The sequence below is a fragment of the Sinocyclocheilus grahami genome, unplaced genomic scaffold (assembly GCF_001515645.1).
Source record: "Sinocyclocheilus grahami isolate Dianchi unplaced genomic scaffold, SAMN03320097.WGS_v1.1 scaffold47.1, whole genome shotgun sequence".
NCBI classification, from domain to species: Eukaryota; Metazoa; Chordata; class Actinopteri; order Cypriniformes; family Cyprinidae; genus Sinocyclocheilus; species Sinocyclocheilus grahami.
The window spans coordinates 1,890,259-1,917,489 of NW_015505226.1; the positions used below are offsets into that span (position 1 = coordinate 1,890,259).

The 27,231-nt window shown below is 36.7% G+C and overlaps 1 protein-coding gene across 3 annotated transcripts; it reads right to left on the minus strand.

Moving 5' to 3' along the window:
* Positions 1-552: 552 nt before the first annotated feature.
* Positions 553-26,580, minus strand: LOC107582722 (ubiquitin-protein ligase E3A). Of its 3 annotated transcripts, none has more exons than XM_016268665.1 (11): positions 26,570-26,580; positions 10,170-10,211; positions 8,431-8,744; positions 6,325-7,571; positions 6,059-6,203; positions 5,253-5,458; positions 3,799-3,963; positions 3,537-3,692; positions 3,365-3,438; positions 2,796-2,939; positions 553-1,951 (listed from the first exon to the last, which is right to left on the minus strand). In XM_016268665.1, coding segments are annotated over exons 2-11 (2,574 nt in total). In that variant the 5' UTR covers positions 10,172-10,211; positions 26,570-26,580; the 3' UTR covers positions 553-1,830. The 3 variants fall into 3 exon arrangements, with proteins under 3 accessions (XP_016124151.1, XP_016124148.1, XP_016124150.1); XM_016268662.1 differs by lacking the exon at positions 26,570-26,580 and adding an exon at positions 11,874-12,019 and having other exon boundaries at positions 10,170-10,255; XM_016268664.1 differs by lacking the exon at positions 26,570-26,580 and adding an exon at positions 10,460-10,478 and having other exon boundaries at positions 10,170-10,255.
* Between the last annotated feature and the right edge of the window lie 651 nt (positions 26,581-27,231).

A 27,231-nucleotide genomic window follows, 5' to 3' on the forward strand; every position in this document is an offset into this window, starting at 1 on the left:
CAATGTTAAAATCATTCCAGACACAAGTCAAAACATTTCATTATACCATCCAAGAGTACCAAAATGTGTTCTTTAATAAACATTCTAACAAATGTTGTTTGTTTGTTAACAGTGTTTCATTTAAACTATTTAGTTGTACTATGTAAACCAGAAGATGAACTAGAAATGCTCAACAGACTAGGTATGTATTGTGTGTGCGCGCCATATTCGTAGAGATAATATGGTATAGAAAAGGTGAAACAGTATGTCTAAATTTTATATAAAAATTACTATTTAAAAAAACACAAAAACTAAATACCAGCTTGATGCCAAACTCCAGGCAACCGAATCCTAGTGTGTGTAAAATCTTTATCTAAGTTAATCTTAGAGCTAAATGTAAAAAAAAAAAAACAGTATTTTCCCTTCGATATGGAGTTGAATTAAATTTAGTGTTTGCTAACTTTGTATGCATTTTACATTATAAATGGTTTTGTGTAAACTCCTGAATTGTGACACCACAAAAGACCCAGGAGTTGAAATCACACAATCGCTTCATCACATTTCCACACTTGGTTTGTTTTTCAGTTTTGAATTTATTTAAGAATAACTTGAAACAATCAAATTATGTCATTCTCAATATCAAGTTCTGTTTCCCCCTTTTATGTTAGCGCCATCAGCAGTGGAACAAACCACAGTCACATTTAATATGCAAGAGGGGAAAAAGGAAAAACAAAAAGTGTAGAAGGTATCACTAAAGTGGGTTTCCAGCTATGCCTGGACAAACCGGAGCGGCGATCAGCATATATGTTTGGCACAACAAGATAGTGGTACAATTTGTGCCAATTTCCCCTCATTTTCATCCAACATTATAGGGCTAGACACTGTGCAGAGCAAAAGGGGAAAAAAGAGCAACTAAAACAGAAACAGTTTCTTCATGGGGCACTGTCAATTAGCATTCACTGACTAAAAGTCTGCCATCCTGAATTAAAACAAGACAGATAACAAAACAAAACACTTGTAGGAAGCCTCTGAGAGAGGTTTATGGGAAGGTTAGATCTTTCTTTTGTAACACTACTTGTTTTTGTCATGAGTGCACCATGAGTGCGGATTGATTTTAGCAAACAGATAAATTCTGTGTGAGAGAGAAAGAGCTGGCTCTTAAGCAAAATGCAGAACACTGGCCATAAAAGAGCAGCACAACAAACAATGCAGTTCCTCAATAAATACAGATTCCTGGACATGAAATTGAGACTGGAGCTGCTCTGTACCTTTGAAAGCATTGCTGCAAATGCAAACGGACTAGGGAAGACCTATGAAACAAGCCAAAAAATGTCAAAGGGCAGACCCCCCAAAAAAAAAAAAAACCCCCAAGACACATTCTGAATATTGAGTTAAGTGCACTTTCACAGTTCAACCATAATATATCAAATTTCCACTTCCTCCCTTTGATCTTATTAAGTTTAGATGGTGATCAGTCCTGCAGGTGTTGAAAACTTCTAACCGTCTCTCCTTTTTATGACTACGAAAGCAAAAAGTGAGTGGGACTTCCTGGCAGACATGACAAGAGCTTCCATCCCTTAAAATAAATAATGCTATATCTCAGTGCATACAAAAAGGGAACCTTAACACTTACATAAAAGGGACAGAAAGAGCCAAGAGTCCAGTGTGGTTTAATCTACTATTTAGGCACAGGTACACGGTCACCAGAACTTTCCCATTTTACCCCATTTCACACCTTGCCTTACATTTAAACTTGATATTTACTTTTAGTTGTTGATGTAGCTGAATTCTCCTTTGACACACAAATGAGACCTCTGAGGGCGAGTGAGTTCTTTTGTGGATCCCGGTGCCTCAGAGCATGCCGAAGCCTTTGGCGTAAGTGATGGCTTTAAGGAGTCTCTCTCTAAGTTTCTCCTTGGTGGAGTATTCAGGGAGGAGCAGCACGTTGAAGCAAGTATGAGAAGTGGGTAACCTGACCATAGGAGGGGAAGAAGAACGTATTAATTTAAGAAGACTTTGCATATTTATTGCTGTAGAGATGTATATAGATGGACAATGTAATTTACATATGGTAAAACTGTAATTATACACGTATACATCATTGCAACTTACTAAAATGGTTGTTTCTGAATTTGCATAGCTATGCTGTTTTTTTGTAAACAATAAAAAGCAGGTTTACTTGATTTGATCCCATGAATTCTTAAAAAAAAAAAAAGTGCTACAAAAAAAGCACTGGGTGAATATAGAAAAAAAGCATTGAAGAACCATTAAGATGATTGAATTATGACATTATTTTCATGACAATTAAGCATGTCCGGAAGGTAGAGGTGTGGAGAAAACAAACAAACAAAAAAAACCCCAATACAGCTGCATGATGACACAACCATAGGCCTGGTTCACACAGAATGCATTTTTTTTTCATTCCACTGTGTTACTTTCCCATTGTTTTTCTATGTAAACATGATAGACAGATCTTTGTTTCTCTATGTAAACTCACTAGAAGGATATCTTTGACTGCTGTGCTCGCATCTTTTGCAGCGTCTCATACATGAGTGCCATGTTTTCAGATTGCCATGCCAAGTTAAGAGAACTTAAAAAACATGTCTCAAGACACTGCATTTTTTTCTCCATTCCAATATTGGCCCAAGTCTCACATTTTTCAAAGCAAAAACGTGTTCTGAGTCAATGGCCCCATATTCTGACTCAAGATTTAATAGATCTGATACATGATCGTACAACTATTTGAACAAGGTATGATGTAAAAAACCTGAACTCATTATTGAGCGACAGTGTAGAGAGGCAGAATTTGAGTTTACCTGTCTGAGTCAGGGCCATTTTTGGCAATAATCATCTTGAGTTTGCCTAAACCTCCAACTGGAGCTCTATCTGTGCCAGTGGTGAATTGAAGAAACAGCCTCTTCTGCTCCTGCCCGAATGAGTGCACAGTCTCCCAGAAATCCCTGATGTGTCAAAAATATCATTTTTAATACACTTTTAATTTCACATAGGAAGTAGCATTTACAACTAGTGGTCTACTGATATTGTGCTTGTAAATGCTGATGTAAATATCTGGAGGCCAAGATGGCTGATGCGTAATATAACGCCTATAATTAAATGACAAAAATTAAATATTGCTCGCATAAAAATGAATCATTAACAAGATGCTAATCTTGTACAACATTTAGTCATGATATACCTGAAAACTGAATATTTATTAGCCATTGAAAAAGCTGTCAGTAGGTTTTGTAACTGGAGAAACAAACTTTAAATGGCCAACTATCAGCCGATCACTGCTAGTAACTATTAAGTCACAGAGAAAATAATAATCCACACATTAAAAATGGTATTATACATAATGTAATTATTTTAATAAGCATCCACATACTTAATAATGCAAGAGTCTTTGTTGTATCCACCATCATATTCTGTACTCTCTTCAAGTGCTTGAAAGTCAAGATTCTGCATGAGAAAAACACAAAGTTATGGGTTTATATGTATGGCTCTGCCACTTGTGTAAGAACGGCCTGGAAGCAGGTAACAATCTGTAGCCAACTCACCCTGCTACCACATATAAGCAGCTCAATTTCCTCCGGTCGAAACAGATACTTCAGCGGAGATTCATTAGTGACCATGTGGAATCCTCTTCTGAAGGCCTTGAACTGTTTCTCCACACTTTTGTTCAGCATGTACTCTGCATAGAGTGCCACAAAATCCTGCAGAGACCCAATTCGTGCTATGTGTTCACTGGCATATATGAACATGTTTGTGTTTTTAAATGCTGAATGAATGAATGTAATGCTGGTGTAAAAGTGGACTAACCTTTCTGTTCTCATTGGTAACTGGGATTTTATCTCCTCCTTCCTTTAAATCATACATTAGTGGGTTTCCAAACAGGTCTGTTTGTGAGATCTGGAAAGTAATCATCATGTCTTCTTCCACATTACCTTCATACTCCAACAGGTCCTTCAGACTCTGATAAAGAACCTGAAGAAACAGATGATCGGAACCATTGAGAGAACACACACACACACACACACACACACACACACACATATATATATATATATATATATATATATATATATATATATAATCGTTTTCTGTAGAGATGCACTGATACTACAAGGTTTTCTACTAATCCTGTCCACTAAATAATTGCTATGTGACAGAGCAAGAATCAACTCGACCCAAATATTTTGATGAGAAGTCACCTTCCAGATAAAATCTATGCACTAAATCCACCTGTATCCTGTACAAGTGCAAACAGACAGCTGCTTCACAGCATACCTCCAATACGAGAACAGGACATGCACTCCCACTTGCAATAATGCTGAAATGTTGCTCTTTGTAAATACATGTTGTACATTGACAATGAGATCATTGTCAATGTACAACATGAAGTTGAATTGCAGTGGAACAAAATGAGCTTATGCTTCAAGCAAGCCAAAAGGCCTTTATCATTAATATAAGGCCATGTTAACATAAGATGCGCTCTTGAAAAAAGCTCTTGTTTGGAAAGGCATTACATAGCCTCTTGTTGGATTTTGCAGGATTGGAATCTACAATTTAAGTCTGTCTGCATGTGAAAAACATACATGCCACTATGCCTAAAGTGTAATTTAAATGTATATACAAGCAGAAACTTCAAAAATGTACAGGTAGTGTTCAAATATTTTATAACATTGTTATAAAAAAGAATCAAAGAATCCTGAAAAAACGTATAATGGTTTCCATACAATATTAAGCTGCACAGCTGTTTTCAACATTGATAACAACAAGAAATGTTTCTTGGGCACCAAATCAGCATATTAAAATGATTTATGAAGAATGATGTGGCACTGAAGGCTGCTGAAAATTAGCTTTGCCTTCACAGGAATAAATTACATAAAAAAAAAAAAACTATTTTAAATTGTAATTTCACTTTCATTTTTGATCAAATAAATGAAGACTTGATGATCATAAGACAGTTTATATATATATAAAAAAAATTATATATATATATATATATATATATATAATGCAAAATATAATGCAAAAATATTCAATTTAATTTAATATTAAATTAAATTAAAAACTACCAGGCATTATTACATACATTTTTAACAGATAATCACTTGATGTAATATTTAAAAAAATATCATGGAACTTTGATTCATACACTTTCATATTCTTGATTAAAAGCAGATAAATTATTAATCTGTAAAGCAAAAAAAAAAAGAAGTTGGACAAGGAATGCTGAAAAGCATAAATTAAAGTAACCAGGCAAGTATTACCGGATGAGAGTCAGCAAGGTCTCTAAACGTTCCTTTCTTTCCCATTAGTTTTCTGTAAACCACCATAGGGAAGTGCACATCGAGAATGCAGTTATTGTAGATCGCTAAGCCCAGGACAATGCCTATCAAGGTGAACTGGCCTTCATTTTCAAACGATGAAGGGTTGAACCAGAAAAGTTTTGTGCTTTCATCATAGGTAAACATGCCTGTGGGTGAAACAGAAAGAGAAAGCGTAAGACAAGAATGCACAACAGATCCTCATCTCACACTCACTGAATCAATAAGATCATCAATATCAATAAAACAAGCTCTGAGAGGAACATTAAAGGGATAGTTCACCCAAAAATGAAAATTCTGTCATCATTTACTCACCCTCATGTCGTTCCAAACCTGTAGGAGTTGCTTTCTTACGTTGAACACAAAAGAAGTTATTTTGAAAATTGCTGGTAATCAAACAGTTGGTGGTTGCCATTGACTTCCATAGTATTTTTTTTTCCTACTATGGAAGTCAATGGCAACCACCAACTGTTTGATTACCAGCAATCTTCAAAATATCTTCTTTTATGTTCAACATAAGAAAGCAACTCATACAGGTTTGGAACGACATGAGGGTGAGTAAATGATGACAGAATTTTCATTTTTGGGTGAACTATCCCTTTAAGCCTGCTAGCGCCTACAAATAGTGCATTAGCCATTCCAGTATCAATGAATATAATTTTAAATGATTAAACTTTGTGTTAGGATGCTTAAATGAAAGCCAAAAGGTATACGGAATAAACCAAGCAGGAATAATTAATGATAATTACCTATATCTCGGTTAAAGATCTCCTCTACGACCAGTTGAAAGAACTCTTTGGATACTCCTCCTTCATCTACTCCTTGCTCACCCTCAAACTCCACATACAGCTGTTTCTTTAGGTCTGCTGGGTTTTCCATGGCAATCATCTCCAACTAAAACCAATCAAACAATTATTTTATACCCACAAATGATCTTCAAAAATGATAAATAACACACAATAAATCATTCAGATATATTTCTATGAAACATCTTTGCAAGCTCTTCAGGACCTACCCTGACAAGTGCATCATCTATGATGTGGTCTCTGCGCACTTTGAGTCGCAGGTAAGGGTTCAGCTGTTGTCCCTGCACCAAACTGTAGAGGGCAGTAATCCTGCGCTCGCTGTACATCCGGATCCGGTTGTCGTAGTACAGGCCTAGATTCTTAGTCACAGCGTTAAGAATGAACGGACAGGTCATAAAGGAGAACTTGCTTTCTGTCTCCACCTTGAAGAAGGTGTAGTCTTTGTCCATTTCGAGTACATCATTGAGCGGTTCATTGACAAACTCCTCGAAGGGGATGAGGGGTTTTCGACAGTCCGAGGTACGGATGCCCAGTTCCGTCTCCAGCGGATCCACCCGAGGGCCTTTCTTATTGCGTCGTTCCTCGCCAAGCAGCTCCTGCAGGGTCAGCTCACTGGACTCCGGGATCGGTTCATCGTCCTCCTCCTCGTTGTGACCCATGTCTAGGTCGCCGCCCAGCACATTTGCATAGTAGACGATTTTCAAGCACTTGGTGGCTGCCACCACACCATCATCCTCATTGACCAGGTTGTCGCTGCTGAACTCGTTGCTGATAACCGTGTAGGTAATAAGCTGCTGGAAAGTCTCGACCAGACGTCGGATCTGGTCTGCACTGTACTGCGACCACAACCGCGCAAGCTTGGCCAGAGCCGGAAGAGGTAGCTTGCTCATTGCCTTGCAGAATTGCGGCAGGGCGATTTCTAAGTATTCTGGACTGTGGAGGTTACTGTTCTCCATGACGATGATGAAGACGTTCAGGTAATTAGGGTCGGCGGCGTACACGTTGTGATAGGTGAGGTCACACTCTACATTGGGCGACAGGTAGACTAATGCGTTGAGGAATGCTGCTTCAATCTTCTCGTTCGATAATAGTCTGTCATACACTCTTCTTACAGCCTCAATGTCTACAGAAACTTCTACGGGACCCAACTTTTGGACGTTGTTTTCTCCGTGAGAAGGCCCGTCTGCACTTGACGCAGAGGCTTCGGGTTCCACCTCCATGGCTGTGGACGAACCAGAGGCCGTTTCTTTCTCATCTTCATCTTTGTCCTCATCCTTGGCCTGAAGGGACTTGAGCTCTTCCTTGGTGTGTTGTTTGGCCTTGTGGAAACTCTGGACCAGACTCTCCGCGCTTGAGAAAACCCTACCGATGACACGGATTAGAGGAGAATAGTCTTCGGTCTCACTGCAGAGGCTCAGGATTTCATAGACCTTCTCCTCTGTCAAGTAATTCAGATCTGCCGAAGAACACGGTAAAGAATATTTAATAATTTGCGTGGCAAGTCAAAGGTATGATTCAGAAAGTAGCTTGAAATTCGATTCGGGATTAAGGTGATGTTGTGACAGAGACATTAGTTGCGTTTTTTATTATTATTTTAATCTTAAACTTGCTTTGTTTGTCTTTTTTCACCTTCATAGTGTGAAGGCCTTTTTTGCAACTTTTCACCTATCAGAAAGAAGTTTGAAGTTGGAATTGGGGGGACTTACAGCACTTAATTTAATTTCTTTGTTCTTCAATACTGAATATTTACTAGAAAAATGCGATGCTCTGTTTACCTAACTGAGAAATACTTCAATAATGATTGTTAATTCAATTAATAATGAATTTACTAAATAAATATTAGTAATTAGGTTTTAAAAGTGTGTTCAATAGCACATTCATGTTATCAAAATCATAAAATGTCATATTTGTATATGTGGTTTGTTTTAGGATTTGTATTCCTTTTTTATTTATTTATTTTTTCTCACAACAAAGCATTTGGAAACTACATGATGTGATCGAGCTTTCGCAGTGGCTGGCCCAAAGTTGTGGAACAACTTACCAATGCGTGTTAGAACTGCTTCTACATTAGCCGAATTTAAATCCATGCTTAAAAATATTTTTTTTTCTCTTGTGCTTTCAAACTTTTGTAATTCTACTGTGTTTACTGTTTTTACTTTTTGTTTTTTACTGTTATGTACAGCACTTTGACCAACCAAGGTTGAATTTAAATGTGCTTTATAAAATAAATTTTGATTTGATGCAAGTTCTAAAAAAAAAAAATTCAAGAAATATCGATTCTATTGAAATTCTGCAATCGTGATAACGCTGTTCACCTCTAAAGTCCTCCCTTGTGGGTTGTAGGTCCTTATGGTTCATCTTCCCGTTGCTGCAAGCAGAGAAATTGTGAGCTCCTTTGGCACTGTTCTCTGGGAAAGCTGAACTGGCTCCTTTCTTAGAGGGATGAGGATCACACAGTTTGGCATTATTCTTATATAACTCCAGGGCCTTGATGGCCGCTGCATTGTTATCCATGCGCTGGAAACCCGGAGAAGAGCCACAAGCCTCATTCGTGCAGGCCTCATTTCCACAGCCCTCTGTTAACTGGTGGTAGTAGCGCTCAATTAAATGCTTTGCAGCCGCTCGCTTCCTGTATCAGACATTCAAACAGGGCAGCAAGGGGATTAGTATGGTTCAATCCCAAAATAAATTCACAAAAGTGCAAATATTTCTTTACTAATCAAACTCATTTCTCAACAGCCTTCAAAACATGTTGACTGTTGCATGTGCACATGAAAATACTTTCAAAATGATGGAAAAATCAAGCATTATACTTAATTTTTTTTAAAGAGAATTATTAATCTGAAACAAATGATTGGAATATCTATTATGCAGCTACTTATTGTTAGTAGCCATGCCTCCAAAATTCTTTTTGCACGGACAACAAAATATCATGCACTGATCTGTCACAACAGAAAACATTCAATGCACATTTGTGTCTTCATATCATCACTGATTTGATATCAGTCTAATATAAAGGCACAAAAAATGTTTCAGGTTCAATAAGTTGCTCTATTGACAGCATTTGTCAATATATTGAACAATGCTGAAAATAAGTGACATCTCTCAGTTTACAAAAAATAAATAAATACAAATCAGTAACACTTACAGAACTTACAATGGCAGTAAATAAAAGTCAGCTTTTCTTGGGGTTTACAATAATATTTGAAACTTGTATTTTTATTACGGCTTTAGGAGTCTTCGTCAAAAACTGCTTATTTGATTTGTACCTAAAGTAAGCTTTTTGGAATGAGACTTTACTAGGTGGATGAATTTCTGTCTACCTGTCACCACCGTAACTCATGTCAACACATACACTGTAACCTAGAGGTCTTATGCCTATACTTTTAAAACAGTGCATATATTTCATGGTCATTGCTTGTCTTTACTTCCAAGTGTTTTACTGTAAACATGATTTCTCCTTTTTTTAAACTAAGGGACCAGATTCTGGTTGAAATTAGTGGATTTTGACTGCAAAATTCTGCCTAGTATTGGTAAATGTGACCACACCTTTATGATAATGAAGAATTTGCTTATTCTTAAATGAATAGTTCAACCAAAAATTAAAATTCCATCATCATTTACCCAACCTCTAGGTCTAAACCTTTTTTTCAGCTGTTGAACACAAAATAAAATATTTCAAAGAATATTGGTAACCAAACAGTTGACTTCTATAGAAAAAAAATACTATGGAAGTCAATGGCTACTGTCAACATTTTAGTTACCAACATTCTTTGAAATATCAGCAGGAGAAATAAACTCATACAGGAACAAGTGGAGGGTGAGTAAATGATGACAGAATTGGGTGAACTATTCCTTTAATGCAAACTGCAGAATGGAGTCAGTAATCTGGAAACTGGCTATGCATGCTGAGAAAATGTGAAAAATAAATAAATAAAGAACACACACAACAATCTTACCAATCAGCAAGTTCGGTGAGTATTTCAAGTTAAGGAACCCATTAAAAACAAAAATTTCAAGTTGAAAAACACAAGGTATATACAAAGAAACTTACATTAGACTTGCTTAAAGTTTGCAATATCACACTCTTCTGCGGCTCTGAACTGAACAAAGAGACCAAAAGGTGGTCAGGAAGCAATCCTGCAGATGAACAGAGCACGGTCACTCACACACATCAAAAACTTTACTGCTGTACAGACAATATCCACAGATGACTGGGAACAGTTCACTTAATAATGACCGATAAAAGGGATAGTTCTTCCAAAAATAAAAACGACCACATTAACTACTGATCATAACTTCTCAAGGTGATTGAGAAACATTGTACTGTGGGTAAACACGAACCTACACGTGCATCACGGTCAGAATGTCACCATGGACAGTAGCTGTGTCTCATTTAGAAGGCTGCGTCCTCCGGAGGTCGCATTCGAAGGCCGCATACGTCATCGAGGCGGTCTCATTTCAGAAAAGCGAGTAGGACACTCCGAATGCGACCTTCTTTCACAGGAATTCGGGAGGACGCATGAGGTGTATCCTTCGCTGCTACAGATAACCCACAATTCTTTGCGTCGCCGTGAACAACCGTTGTTAATTTGAAAAATGCCGGCGCCGGCAGATGTAACGTACACACAAGCGCAGATGTGGTGTTTACAACTTACCTTAATTCGCCTCGGAAATAACGGATAAACTTTGTTTTTAATATCCTCCTCCTTTTTTTCTCTAATAGATGCCTGCTGTAGGTACGCTGCAGCTCCTCAAACATTGAACAAAATAAAACAAGTAAAAGCATTTTTTTTTCAAATTACTTTACAAATTTAGAAATAATTGTCCTTCATTTAAGTAGTGTGAGAGCGCAACGATGCTCTAAATGTGTTGGCATAGCAACGTGATACTTCCGGTTTCCTTTTCCGCCAGTCCTACGAAGGCCGTCCCGTTTAATTCTAGGTTGAGGACACTTTGTATATGCATCCTACAGAGGATGCGACCTCCGGAGGGTGCAGCCTTCTAAATGAGACACAGCTAGTGACTTAAAACCAAGCGAGCTGCCTACCTAGACTTTATTCTGGAACCCTACGATGTCCATAAAATGCTGTCTAGGTAGTCAGCGCACTGGTTTCTGACACACAGTCCATGTGACCGCAAGAAGAGCAGCAACATAAACCTAAACAGAGGCCCGAACTAAAAACACACTGTGTGCTTTCGCAATGAAAACATCCTGTGTACCGGTAAACAGTTGTTTACCCCGAGCAGAAGGAGGGGAGGCCGCAAAGGGGCAGGCAGGGGGTATGACAGTGCACAAACAACTTCAGCCTTGCACACGCACACACAGTCAATCTCCTACAGCTCATTTTAAAACGAACGAACACAGACCTTATGCTCATGATTACAGTGAGATAATGATCGGTGCGCTTAAGGCAGAGTGAGAGCAGCAAATCGTGTAACCTTGCAGTAACTGTCATGCGGAGTAACAGCGGGAAAGAGCCGAGTACGTTAACTAGTTAGCCTAGCTGCAGCTAACCACCGTCTGACATTTCGAAGACACAGACGGATTTTACTTAACGGTTATTGTTGCGTAATCAAAGGCGAGGAAGTATTTAGGATATCGGGACTAAACCGGTTTCGCTTGTTTACCAGAAACCCCCTCCGTCCCTCCCCGGAGCTGTTAGCAGCGCGGCTAACTGGCCTAATAGCGCTTATTGCGGCTTCGAACAAGCGCGATCGGGGTGGGAGAGGTGTAATTCATGTTTTGACAGCTTACTTCTGAAGATGTTCTGATGCGGACAAATGAATCTGGTCTCTCAACATCACAATTGCTCCGAATGCGGCGTGTATTCAACTCCAACCCCTCCACAAAATATTCGCGGCCATCTTGATCTACTGAGGCAAACACGAAGAGCGATCCCACAATGCAGTGCGGCACGAGGACGACCATCAGTATAAAACCCACGGCACAGCGTTCTGGCAGTTAGTCAAGATCTGAGTGAGATGTGTGGAAAAGAGATAAAATACATGAGCTCAAATTAACAAAGTCTTGAAACACTCACGTGTTATGAAAATGTAAATTTTTTTTTATATATATATATATATATATATATATATATATATATAAAAAACGAAAGCATTGTAATAATGTTCATCAGCAGATGGCAGAATCTGAAAGGAAAATGTAAGGAAACTAGATTTGCATTTGCTGAAGGAAATACCAGTGATTTTCTTGCTAGTACTGGGATTTTGATTCATCTCAGTGATTCGAATCTTTTTTAGTCAGTTCACCAAAAATATTCATTTATGCCAGTAGGGGGCGACGGTCACACCAATGATGATAACTATAACTACAAAGTTTTATCAAGCATTTTAATTCTATGTGGAATGTCCACACCACAGCTGTAATACTATTGGAATCACTTTCAGATTTTTATTTTATTTCTTCCCAGCTGATGAATGATAAAATAACTGACAGTCTATCAGAATCCATCAAACCCCAAAGAAGCATTTAAAGTGGCAGACACATAACTGCACGTTTGGAATAAAAAAGGTTATCATCTATTGGTGTTGATGCTGTTATGGTTATAGTTATGCTACTTAGCTACCAGGGAATGTTCCCATAACTTTCACTAGCATTATTTGACAGTTATGTAAATGTTAGGACAAAACGTTCTGAAAAAATGATATTAATGGACCAATCTTATTTACTTAAAGTTGTCTTACTTACAACTTTATTATGTTGTCTCTTGATGCCGAGATAAAACATTCTTGGAACATTGTTATGATGTTATTTTAATTGTTCTTGGTAACGGCTCTTTAGTGAGTTATTGAATAATTTATTCAACTTTCACAACCCTGATTGCACACGTAGGCCTACATCACGGAGATGTCAGTTTGACGTCTGCATTTCCATCTGTAAGATGTTTTTTTTTATTTTTTGGAGTGTTTGCTCATCTGCAATACGTCGATAGGACGTTTCCTATCAGATGTCAAATAGACGTTTAGAAAATGTCTTTAAGATGTTTATGATTTAGAATGCATGTAAAACTGACATCTTAAAGCGTCTATCAGATGTTTGTACAGAGCAGATGCTTTCCAGATGAAGTGATCTTTAACAGACATCTTGTAGACGTATGTGTGCTATCTGGGAAGAGAAGGAAGTCTTTGTGTATCTGCAAATCTACTGAGAGAATTCAATAACAGTCACAATTCAGCATGCAAATACTGCAATGATATATCATTGCTGTTTTGAATGTTGAGCATTCTGTCAGTATAAAGGTGCATTCAAACCAAGAACAATAACTATAAAGACAATTATAACAACAACTATATCAGCTCTATTTATTATTAGTGTGTGCTGCAGTTATGTCGTCTGCTGCTTTAAATGCTCAGGTGGATTTTGATTGGCTGCCAGTGTTTTTATTGTTCATCAGCTGGAAAAAAAATATGATCCTGAAAGTGATTTCAACAATACTGATCCTTTGTGTTGTTATCATTATAGTTGTTGTGTGGACGTCCTCCCAAACATAGAACGATTATTTAAACTTTGCTATTGTTATTGTTATAGTCATCGTCCTTAGAAATCAGTGTAATTTAAAAATATTTCTTGAAATGATTGAAATTACAAAAGTGGCGAATGCCACTCATAAACCTGAAATAATTTAATAGACAAAGTTTGAATAGAGACTGCACATTCAATGGTTCGGGCTGAATTTATTGCAGAAGTTTGAAACTTATGTTTACGGGTTTAGGGAAAAAAAACCCTAACCGGAATGTTTGAAGTATATCAATACAGCACTGTCTTGCAAGCACTGTAATAAAATAGCTGTGAATAACCCAGCTTGAATAATGGAAGCACAAACTGAATAGCTACCTATTTACTGGTTTCCGAGACATTGAAGTCTGTTCCTGTATCGACAGCCTATCACACGACCCTATTCACATCTCACTAGCCTTTTACAGCTGCAAGCAGCAGCAGCAGCAGCAGCTGTAAAAGACTTAATTACCATTTATTGATCTGAGCTTTTGTTCTTTATCTAACTGTGTAACACAGATTTATCAATTTGCTCAGACGTGCAAGAAAAATCTCAATTTCTTAACAAAAAATGCAAAGCATATGACACAAGCCATCACTGAATACAAGATCTGTGTATCACAATAACATGATGGTATGACTGCAGTGACCAGGATAATTTTAGAGTCAGTACTGCTACAATGCAACATGGGAAAAATTTTAGATCTTTGAACATCTGACTCTTATCCCAAGCTGTTCATCACTGTAAAATGCATGAACATCACCCGTTAGATTACACATGCATCCCGCTGTGTGTTTTGCTTATCTCACAGACCTGCAAGAAAATCACAATTTTCTTCTGAAAGAGACATCCTGTAAATTCAGAGGAAGCTCTTGTGGGCTTGAATAATGGAAAAGGTGACTGTTTATGATGATGCAGCTGTGGAGAATGAGGATCTCATGAATATAGACAGCTGTTTAGTCCGGAGTCAACACGGTTTGAGATCCCACCCCACTCATACAAATCTGCCGAAGCATTATGAGATGGAAAGACTGAACTAATCTAAAGTTGTCGTGCAGCATTTCTATTGAAAACAAGAGGCGAAAACAATTTATATATTTTTAACACACAGACTAGGCATATGTTCACAAAATATTTGTGAAATTAGCATGTCTATGAGATGCCCCCAACTAAAGATTTGAAAAATATTTTGTCCTCAATTTAAAAAACAAAATTTTGATTTGTAAAATGAAGTTTTGATTCATTTATAAAGCATGCTTAACAACAAAACTAACCAAAGGGCAAAACTTATATAACTACCGTTGAGAAGTTTCTTATGCTCAACAAGGCTGAATTTGTTTGATCAAAAATACAGTAAAAAATGTAATATTGTGAAATACTAATTCAAAAGAACTGCTTTCTGTTTTAACGAAGAGTTATTTTAAATGTTAATAATATTTTGCAATATTACTGTACACTCTTAAAAATAGAGGTTCTTTATTGCCATAGATGGTTCCATGAACATCCACAGAACCTTTCCATTCCACAAAAAGTTCTTCATAGTGAAAAAGGTTCATTAGATTTTTAAAATGTTCTTCACACTGAGAAAAAAAGGTTCTTTTAAGAACAGTTTATGGAAAGGTTCTTTGAGAAACCAACAATGGTTCTTTTATGGCATCGCTGTGAAAAATGGCAAGGCCTTGGGACACTCACTGCAGAACATAAACAAGCTACCAGTGAAAGAGACGGTCATTATTTGACACATAAACGATCCATTTCACATGCTATCTAAGGGTCAAGTTCAGCCGAGAGTAAGCACGCAGACAGTCCTCCACAGGGACTGCTGCACACATATGCGCACAGCTCACACTGAGTCAAGGTCTGTGGTGAGGTTGTGATGGTAGGATTTAGGGCATAAGGTGATGGAGCTGTTGAATGCATTGATTTGTGGGTTTGGAAATGCAGGATCACAATCATTTGACAGATTTATTCGAAACCAGACTCATGTGTTCCTAAGTATACAGTGTATATTTGAAACTTTTCACTTTTTGAAAAACAGAACTGTTTATCTTCACATTGAAGAAAAAATGAATGCATCACTGTCCTTTATCCATTCATTTAATTTTCATTCCTGCAGCCTTTTCAAATACCAGAGGTCTAAAAAATTCATGACTCTGCTATGCGTTGTTGAATTAGATTTTTAAAGTAATTCATAACAAAATGGAATGCTGGGGGGAAATTCTGTTGCTGTGGAGAAAAAAAAAGTCATATAATCTTAAAGGACATCACGGAATGAATGGCTACATACCTTGAATGATTTCATTTCAAGGAGAAAGAGACGTTATAGCTCCCACAAACCAATAAACAAACAGTAAGTGAATTCTCAATGTCTGAGGGGTCCTCTCCTTTACCTCTCTGTGTAAATAGCATCAATCTTCCAAGCTGTACCCTTGAGCCACACACATAAAAAGACTGAGAACAAACTGGATTTGCAGCAAGTGTGCTGGCCGAACAATTTAAGAAAACACTGTGGTAACAGTTCAGGTGATTTAAAGGGGTCATATGATGTGATTTAAATTTTTCCTTTCTCTTTGGAGTGTTACAAGCTCTTGGTGCATAAAGAAGATATGTAAAGTTTCAAATTCTAAAGTCTTAAATCCAAAGAGATATTCTTTATAAAAGTTAAGAGTCAACCACGCCTACCTAAAACAGCTCGTTCTAACACGCCCCCACATGTCTACGTCACGATGTGGGAAGATTTGCATAACGCCGCCCAAATGTCCACGCAAAGAAAGTAGTTTAGAGTAACTTTCATTCTTGCTGTGGTATTGTTGCTGCCGCCATGTCGTGAAGGCGCTGTGTGTTTCCTTGTGAAAGCGAAACTACTTTGTTTGGCCTTCCAAAAGAGGACGATATCTGCTTCGTCATGCCTGGAGCTGATCCGTGCTGGTCGCTGAGGAGATACAGTACATCAACTTGACGCTGTGGATCGCCAGATCGGCTTTCACCGTGGACGAAATGGAGTCCAGCCCGGGGTCGTCACATGTGGTTGCCGCAAGCCCTCCGGACGCTCCGTCGAATCCACCAGCCGCGCCTTTCTCAAGCCCCCGGCCGTTCCTCACTCTAGCCCTCCGGCCTCCGCTCACTCTAGCCACCCGCCGCTGCTCACTCAAGCCGGCCTCCGCTCACTCTAGCCCGCCGTGTGTTTCGTTGTGAAAGCGAAACTACTTTGTTTGGTCTTCCAAAAGAGGACACGACTAGAAATCAGTGGTTAAGTTGTATTTACAACACTGTTCCAGAACACTTCAACCCAAAATATTAATTTGTGTGCAGCACATTTTATGGAGGACTGTTTCCTGATCCTGGGAGAGTAGACTACATTGCCGGCTGTTCTGACTCACAGACTGTAAGTACGTTTTCATTTAAAGGATTTGCCACTGATGATTCAAACACGATTTTTGAGCAGTGTAGTGTTAGCGCTTGTTTGTCATTTCTCCGATCACAAATGCAGACCTGGTTTTATGTTTACTCGGCGCGGCGCAATGCATAAAAAGACAGTATAAGCAATTATAATCCGTAATTATGTGGATGCAACAAATGCCTCGTTTATAATGGGTTTTCATGTTTTTGAATCATCGCTCCGGCCTGACAGGGCATCATCACAATATGGTAAGGGGCGTAACATTTCCGTTACACGCTTGAGGTATTCGGCCAATCACAACGCTCTGGATAGCTGGCCAATCAGAGCACACCTCGCTTTTCATACCAATGAGCTTTGTAAAAATCGACGCGTTTCAGAAAGGCGCGGCATAGAGGAGAAATAATAATGTACACTATGTGGAAAATAATGTGTTTTTTGAACTTTAACCCGCATAAACACATTTCATTACACAAAATAATGTTCTTTTTAGCAACATCATATGACCCCTTTAACCATCAATATGCCAAAAGATGTCTTCTGTTGTGAAATGGAACAGTGGGCTACACGTGCATTTGTCACAGATTACTGTATTTAAGTAATCTGCAAAACCAGATGCAAAAAAAATTGAATATGAAAAACACATTATATATTATATTATATTATATTATATTAAGGGGTGAGTTGAATCATTGGGGAATATGTGAACAATTTTCATTTTAAATAATAACAACAACAACAACAACAATAATAGTTATAATATAACAATAATAGTATAATATATAATATTTTATATTATTATATAAATTGTTTTATATGAATATTAACAGTATTAAGATGAATATTAATAATATTATTGTGTGATACTGTAAAGGAAACATTATGCATAAACTAAAATAGACAATAAGTCAGTTAAGCAGGAATATTAACTCAAACGGATCATATATTGCCTGAGCTTCTAGTCAGCTGTGTAGGATAAGTTGGCGTGTGACAAGATGGAAAAATGACAATGTCTTTTTAAAGACAATGCATTAGATAATTCTGACTGAAAAACAGCCCACTCCTACTGACCGCTCTAGAAAGTACCATTGGGACTCAATCTTCCTTTCCTGCCATTTTTAAAATGCATAAAGAATATGTTTCCGTTGACCTTTGGAAGAGAGAGAAGGCATAGTTATATTTGTCATATAGCTGTCCCCTCAGCCCCTCGCTCCCCGTGACCTTTTCAGCAGGCCTGTTTAGCAGAGTGATAAACTGCAGCATTACATGAGTAATGCTAGCTGCTATCGCTGGACTTGGAAATCATTTTGAAATGATAAAGAGTGTTTAGAAAGTGTGCTGGAGAATATTTCTGTATTTTCTTTACAAGGTGACATCCGAATTTGAATGTACTGCCTCGCTTGTACTTAAAAAGATTTCACAATGCTAAAAAAAGATAGATAAACTGATTAACTACTTGTCTCTACACTGTGAAAAGTAACTTTTCAAAGCTGTAAATCAAAGATTATTGGAGTTTACTTTATAATATATTATACTCGGCTGTTTTTAAAGTCTTGTGACATTGTAAAATTTACATAGATAATTTACACAATTCATTACCAACTCACTATTTGGTTTTGTTCATTTTCACAAAGAGCATAAAATAAAAATTAAAAAATAAAATAGAAATAGAATGAATACATTTTTAGCAAAAGCTAAATCTAAATGTCAGAATGAGGTGTTGAAGGGCAGCAGAGTTTTATTTATTGGCATCCAACAACTATTACAGCAAGCATGCATCAACAACAAAGTTTTTTTTGTCTCTGTTGTGACAGCAAAGACATTGCTTAAGGTTCACCCAGTGCTTTTACTGTATTTAAATGGATTTTGTCTTCCAGAGGAAAACCATAAGTAACTCAAATGACCGGTAGAAAGCATTTTATCCAGTCTTAGAACAAATAGACAATCATAATTAATTTGGTGAGCTACTAAAAGGTGCTTCATAGTGTTCTCAGCATGGCTTAATTGGCATTTGATATCTGAACATGACAAGTTATGCATGAACACTAAAAGCAGCATCTGTCCTCTCTTCCCCTGCTGAAACCTCAAAACAGAAGCACTTAACTCATGTTTCCTTCCTTCTCTTCATGTCAATAAATGTACTACGAAGGTCAGAAGAGATCGAAGAGTTCTAATCACCAGACTCATAAGTTAATTATGGCTATTGTTGACGTTGTTCAAGCAGGAGCAGAGAGGAGCTCTTTAACTTGGCCGCGGCAGCAGCAGTCTTCAGTATGCACATGATAGCTCATCGCTCAGTGCTTTCCTTCTCATCAGCTTTAGAATCTGGTTAAATGGCACTGACGAAGAAGCGCTCATCAATCAGCCAGCCCCTGAGCCTCTCTGTCTTAACAATTCATTTTAATCTTGGACGGAAGCCATCAAAGTCACTCTCTCAAAGGCCTAATTGGCAAACAACTTTGCTAAGATCAGCACAAGACCCTTTTCAATGGCTGAATGATACTGTTGTTGTAATCAACTTGGTGAGAAGAAAAAAAAACATATAAAGTCTCCCTTTATGTGTCCCTTGTCTGTGTTAATATAAGGTAGAGTGGGGGTAATTAGTGACACTTTTTACTTAAGTTGTCCTCTAGGCAAGAAGAAATTAGGTAAACCGAATGTGTTTAATTATATTTCAGGATGCCTGCTATAAAAAAAAAAACACAAGCACATAGGGGTAAGCTGTGCCATGGCAAGTTGAATCATCTCCCCAATGATTGTGAATATGTGAACAATTCACAAAAAAAAAAAAAAAAACTAAAGCCCAACCCCAAATTAAAGTCTTGTTTTGCTGCACATTATTCCTTAATTTTGAAACATTTTCAAAATATATTTTCATTAATTTTTATAAATGTAATTTTAAGCTTAAATTTGGTAAAATAATTTTCAACATTTTATTGTAATAGGTTTAGTTGGAATTTTTTTTGTAATTGGATTTGGTGGCAAAGCTCGCTATCACTATCAGTTGGGCATTGGCACACTTTACTTCAAAGCTGTGATTTTGAAAAAAAAGGTTAATTAATAATAATTACATATATAAATGTATCAATAATGTAATAATTCAAGGCTAATCTTTAGCAAATTGGTTTCATACATTACCATTTTACCAACATCTATGATATATATTTTTAGAGCTAAACTATATATTATATATATTTATATATAGATACAGTATATATTTTTAGATAAACTGCGTATGTGTCAACACAAAAGCTCCTACTCCTACTTTGTGAAACATTCACTGTTATTAAGCTACATACTTGTGCAAAAATGTATTTGTGAATCCAGACTGTACCAGCACCATCGAAAATTCATATTCATCCAATCTATTACAATCTGAATTTTTTTTATCATCTCATGTTAGCACACTGAGGAGAACATACCAAATTTGAAATAGATTTTTTCTTTTTAAAATTATGTATGATTTCATCAAGCTGATGTACACAGTTCCCATGTGGCCTTGAGAGTGTCATTATTCTGTAATTGTATTGAATTGTAAATGGATTGTACATTCACTGTGCTTTTTGGTTTAGTCAGCTGCCATTTGTATTTGTGGTTGAAAGGCTGTAAGACTCTAAATCAAAGACCGAAATCATAAGATTTGAGTTATACATTACAAAAGTGGGGACTGCTGAACCCTGATGTGAGCAGCAGCTCATACACATGCTCAAAGACAGACATCTTAATCAAAAAAGAAGCAGACTAACAGCATGGTATATTAAATCACAGCCTACAGATGAATTATTGCTGGCCGCTGATGTGATCTATGACTACAATTGAATTTATAGTGAACAAAATTAATAGATATATAGAGCACAGTTGAATGTAGTGTGATCGAAAAGTGAAGAGATGCCTTTGCATATTTCATCAAACTGCAGAACGCTGGTGTTTCTGCTATTACTCAGCTGAACACTGGGAGTCTCTGTAATCTCACTGATGCATTGTATTCCCTGCATTCCTTCACTCATCATCTCCTTTCGAGTTATTGTGCTCCTTTAAAACTGACTGTATTTTTTTCTTTAAACAAAGAGAGAACAGAAAAAGGTATAATTACATTTGCTATTGCTTATGTATTCTTACATAGAGAGTAACTATATTGTGTAGCCTTGAAACATGACTGCTGGACTAGTGTAGCTTTTGTAATAAAATAATAAAAATAAAATGAAATGTAGGAATAAGCATGACAAAAATGGACAAATAATTTTGAACCAAATCCCCCCATATTTGTCAAATCAGGCATTAACAGATTATGTTACAACTTGACTGGTTATGTTCATGATCTATCTGATGTAAAGTAAACAAATGTAGGCTTTAGTAAAACAACTCATGGGACTCACAAGTGAGGTGAAAAAAGAAGAAGGAAAAAAAGCAGATTCTAACCTGGAGTTAAACTGCAGGCAAAATATGATGCTATATGCTTTTGGTACATGGTTTGTATTTTTTTCTTTAAACAAAGAGAGAACAGAAAAAGGTATAATTACATTTGCTATTGCTTATATATTCTTACATAGAGAGTAACTATATTGTGTAGCCTTGAAACATGACTGCTGGACTAGTGTAGCTTTTGTAATAAAATAATAAAAATAAAATGAAATGTAGGAATAAGCATGACAAAAATGGACAAATAATTTTGAACCAAATCCCCCCATATTTGTCAAATCAGGCATTAACAGATTATGTTACAACTTGACTGGTTATGTTCATGATCTATCTGATGTAAAGTAAACAAATGTAGGCTTTAGTAAAACAACTCATGGGACTCACAAGTGAGGTGAAAAAAGAAGAAGGAAAAAAAGCAGATTCTAACCTGGAGTTAAACTGCAGGCAAAATATGATGCTATATGCTTTTGGTACATGGTCTGTCCTTGAAAACATTGATTCAAACAGCATGAGCAATGCAGTTTGCAATGACTGCGAAGTGTGTGTTCAGCACAGTTTTACAAAATAATAAATATTTGATAAAAACGCACAAGCAGCAGAGTCCAAGTAGAAAAGTGCAGAAAATTACAGTTTTGCCAGCTGTGGCAAAACAGATGCTGTAGATGCAATAACAGTCCAATGGTGTGAAATTTAAATGGCCTTGATAACATAATTATGCCATTTTAAGATTTAAAAAAGCCTATGTATACACAAACAGTAGATGTACTTATTATAGCGCCCCCATATGGCTAATTCTGACTACATTTGGCATTTAACTAGCAGAGGACAGCCTGCACACAAACCTTCATGATGATCCATAATTTAATTTACTGACTTTGAAATTTAATTAAAAGTTGGCAGCCATTTTTGTTGATTTATTGGATAAGAAAGGTGTCAAATTTGAACATCCTTGAGTTTAAAAAGTAGGTTTCTCCCTCCCATGTTTTTTTTTTTTTTAATTATGGATTGATTCAGAGAATTATTTTGCATTATAATAAGCATAGTTCCTGAGTAATGCAGAAATGTACATTAGTTTCTCAACCAGCAGAACATAGTGTTAGCAATGCCCAGATCACAAATCAGATCAGACTCTGTTGTATATTCTGTGATTTCAGGGGAATGTCTGAAATCATCCTCTAAATGAAGGCTTTAGAATATCATTCAACACCCAAACAAGCTTAAAATAATGAACTTGAACTTTTCTTTTAGCTCACAAAAACAAGCCAAACTGTAACCGGTTGCTTTACTTGTCCATCAGATACACTCTCCCTGTCTGAATAGGCAGTTCTTGATAAAAATAAACTGCAATGTGGACTAAATCTGGCTTTTTAATCAAAGGCCTGTCCACATACGTCTGTAACTGGATCTTTCAGATCTGCATAGATAATGGTCTGTTACTCAGTCATATAATAAGCTAATTTCACAGGCTTTGATGGATGACTGTACTGGAAAATCGCTAACGTACCTTGGCTGATTTACAGAGGTCTTTATCTAACCTGCTTGATTAGTAATGTGCAAGGACACACCGCATGAGGAAGGGCTAGAAAAACCCTTTCAAATACTACTTTCATGTATTATTTACCGAGCACGTCTAACACCCATCACACAACCTGATGCATTGACCTCCCAGATGCAGGATGCACATTAAACACTAAAAAGTCAAATGTCCCTGCATGTATCTTATGAATATTCATGAGTCTGCCCATCATGCTCCACCCCCAGGGGTGGGGTATGGCAGGGGAGTGTTAATGAAGGTTGCCAAATGGGCTTAGAAAATATTAACAACTCTTCTGATCTTTAAGTGAACTTTGGAAATGTGCCACAGTTACAGTGCGAGAGAGAGAGTGTGGTGAGGGACAAAGAGGCAATTAGAAGAGTGTCAGCGTGTGTCATGATCTTAATAAGACCTTCCCTTCCACATACCTGAGGCAGACTGTCACTCAGCGGGTGTCCTGTCTCATTTGTCTAATTGCAATCTCATTGTAAGCTTAAAAACATACAAGCCACAAGGCAATTCTTTGTGGACTCTCACACCCTTGAGTTACAATGTAGTGCAGCTCTGTAACTAGTCTGGAGTAGCAGGCCATTAAATAAATGAAGGTCTGGTCTACATTGCAGCTTATTCTGTACCAGGGTTATTATATTTAACTAAAACTAAAACCATAAAAAAAACCATTTTTGTTAAATGAGATAAAAGAAAAACTTTCCAAGGCGACATTTGCCATTTTCATTTAGTTTGACGATGTTCTAATATAACTGAAATTAAAACTGAAAAAAAAAAAAAAACTATTAGTACATATTCTAAAAACAAAAACAACAACAACAAAAAACGAATAAAATGTGACAAAACGCACAACAAACAATAACATTTTTTAACTAAAATTAATATGAAAGCAGAAAATATAAAATTAAAATCTAATTCAAAATATTAACAAAAAATATAATTTTATTTCAAGGATACTAAAATAATACTGTTCTGTGCACCACTTAAAGGGATAGTTCACCCAAAAGTGAAAATTCTGTCATCATTTAACAATTGATGGTATCCATTGACTTTCATAGTCCAAAATACTATGGAAGTCAATGGCTACCGTCAACTGTTTGATTATTACCCACATTCTTCAAAATATCTTCTTCTGTGTTCAGCAGAATAAATAAATTCATATACAGGTTTGGAACAACTTGAGGTCAAGTATATGGTTTAAAAAATGTTTTTGAGGAACTATCCCTTTAAACAGAGACTGTTTGACAGATATGTACAAAAACATCAAACCTCCCTGCAACCATGCTAGGATGTTCCATATAATTGCTATAGTGTTTTTTTATGTGGTGAAATTTTTTTTATATTTTTGGAGTACGGTTTACAAGAAAATACTATTTCAGTCTTACTACTTCAAAATTTTTATAATTTTTTTTCTCCATAAATCATCTTTCTCTTATGTTTTGCAAGTAACTATTAAAATAATAAATTGCATATTATATATTTTTACAACGTGATCTCATGATAATTCGTATGTATTTTACGTAAAATGTGGTTATATAAAACGTTTTTAGGGTATTTATTGCAAGGTTTTGGCCTGTGGTTACATGCAGCAAAAATTGCAGATTTGGCTTAGCAGGTACTAATAATAAATTAATAATGACAACATATTTAATGAAATTAGCAACTTTTCTAGAGATGTCTTATCAGGTTATTAAAGTGAAACTCTGACCGTGAACTCAGGATGAGCCCTACACGAGCTCCCAAGTGAACTATTCCGACAGGCAGCCTGAAGAAAAACTGTAAAGAAGACTCATCGCAGCAGTAGCTTGTTTTACAAAGCTCACACCTGTAAAAGAGATGAATAATGAATCGCTTTGGATTTAATCCTCACATTTCACAGCAAACTCTGAGTTACCTCTAGAACAGAAGAACTGCAACATCCATCTTCTTTTCAATATCTATTATCAACCCAAATTTTATGCAAGAAGGACACATTAAATTGATAAGTGACAGTAAAGACTTTATAGCTATTTGCATATATTAACTAATGACCTGTTAAGCATTAGATAATGTCTGTTTATGATTTATTAGTGAAAGTTATTATAAAGTGTTCCCATATACTTTGATGAATAGAAAGTTCAAAAGAACAGCATTTATTTGAACTTTCAATTCATATGCTTATACACATATTAATACAATTAGAAATTCAAACGTATTAAATAATGATCTGTTAATCATTAGGTAATGTTTACATTAAGTACATTAGTAAACATTAACAAGCACATTATCTCATATTTCTACCTATGTGAATATATATTAACTAATGATCTGTTAAGCATTATATAATGTTTGTTAATGATTTATTAATGAAAGTTATTATAAAGTGTTATCTTGTTGGGTAAGTAATAAAAAAGTGTTAATGTCCAGTAAGCCAGTCATTAATGCAAAATAAAGCCCTTCAGGACAATAAAAGACACCTGCGCTTCACATCAGGGTCCTGATCTGTCTTTTGGGGTTTATTTTGCAATAACAATCAGCTGATTGTACATGATCCCTTACTTAAGAGTTTAGTGGCTGTTTATGACAAACTTCACGACCCTCGCCAAGCCACATATCACAGCTGGTCTCTGAGGGAGAAATAATAGTGGTGCAAAGTCAAAACAAACTTCATCACCACAAATCAGACAGTGCACAAGACAGAACGAAGGAAAAAGACAGAGGTAAGAACTCTAGAGTGCTGTGCTAACATCTGAAAAGAGACCACGTTAGCAAGTAAAGGAAGATCATTATCTCCTTGTCTGGATGACAGAAGTTGATTTTGAAAAGTGCAAAGGCGGCGGCCAGTAATTTGCCAGTGGCAGGGGCCGGAGGGAAGCTCTGTACAGCAGCATCAGCACAACCTCCCCCACTGCTTCGTGCTTTAAAGGAAATTCATTAATAACCTCTTTCCTTGCTCCTGAAGAGGGACCACAGATGCTAAACGCACCACCCAACCACCAGCAATAGCAACTCTGGGCCAGATATCATCCATCTTCCAACTTCAGTTCTAAAGGCCTTGCCAACTCTTGCTCAGGATAAAACTGTATAGAGTTTTCTCCCAAGTAAATCTTGAGTCATGAGAGAAATAATGGTTCAGCAAAAATCAGAGAATAAAAATCAGGTTGTTTTGAATAGCTGGGACTAATGCCAAGGCCTTTAGTAATACAAAATAGAACTTTGATTTCACTTATATTTTATTATTTGAACTTACTAATGTTTGATTTATATTGGATGAGTAAAGTGAGCAAATCCAAACATATCTAATGTTCATTCCACTTAATTTTGTCCAAAACACAGAAAATGTATTAAAACAACTTTTTTTCTTCAGATTGATCAACAGAGAAAAAGTTGATAAAAGTTTGAGACAAAAAATGCTGATATTTAATTTACACAGTTATTTGCCATAACACTGTTATCTACCAATAAACTTCCAGCTCTGTTTAACACATTTACCATGTTTAAATCAATTTCACAGAAACTGCAGATTGTGCCTCAAAAACAAACAAACAAAAAACCCAAATAATCCAAAAATAAACCCAAATAAACCAAAACCAAACCAAGAAACACACACACACACACACACACTTAACTATTTAAATGGGGACATTCCATAGGCGTAATGGTTTTCTACTGTACAGACCGTATATTCTATCGCCCTACACTAACCCTACCACTAAACCTACCCCTTACAGAAAACTTTCTGCATTTTTACAATTTAAAAAAAACTTACAAATGAGGGCGTCCCCAAAGGGAGGTTTTTGGAGATTTTGTCAGGTTTAGCTCACTTTTGGGTACAAATTTGTCCCCAAACTATGGTTACACACATACACACACAAACTCAAAACAATGAAATAAAAACGAAAACCAAAACACCAAACCAATTCTGAATGGGTGTAGTTATGGCTAATACTACAAATATCACTGAAACTACCAACAAATTAGACATATTGGGTGTTTTCCATCAAGCCTTGATAAGCTGGGTGAACATCAAGTGTCATAACTCAGCCATTGTCTAACACCAGTTAAAAGGCATTAAAAATGACAAAATGTCATCATGCCTTTGGGTGAGCAAGCACTTCTTGTGCTGACAGATGCTTCCAGCCACTGCTGTTGTGTATATCGTCTCCAGCTGTTCCCTGAGGTGAATGCATCCACCCAGCTGTCATGTGCTACAGTCATCCTGCAGATCCTACTGGGAGGCAGCAATTACAGTGTGCTG

Excerpts from the sequence above, each read along its gene's own strand:
- LOC107582722 (XM_016268665.1), bottom strand. Across the intron at positions 7,572-8,430 it reads CACAAGGGAGGACTTTAGAG|ATCTGAATTACTTGACAGAG; the intron begins GTGAACAGCGTT and ends GTTCTTCGGCAG. Across the intron at positions 3,693-3,798 it reads TTACCAATGAGAACAGAAAG|GATTTTGTGGCACTCTATGC; the intron begins GTTAGTCCACTT and ends GGGTCTCTGCAG.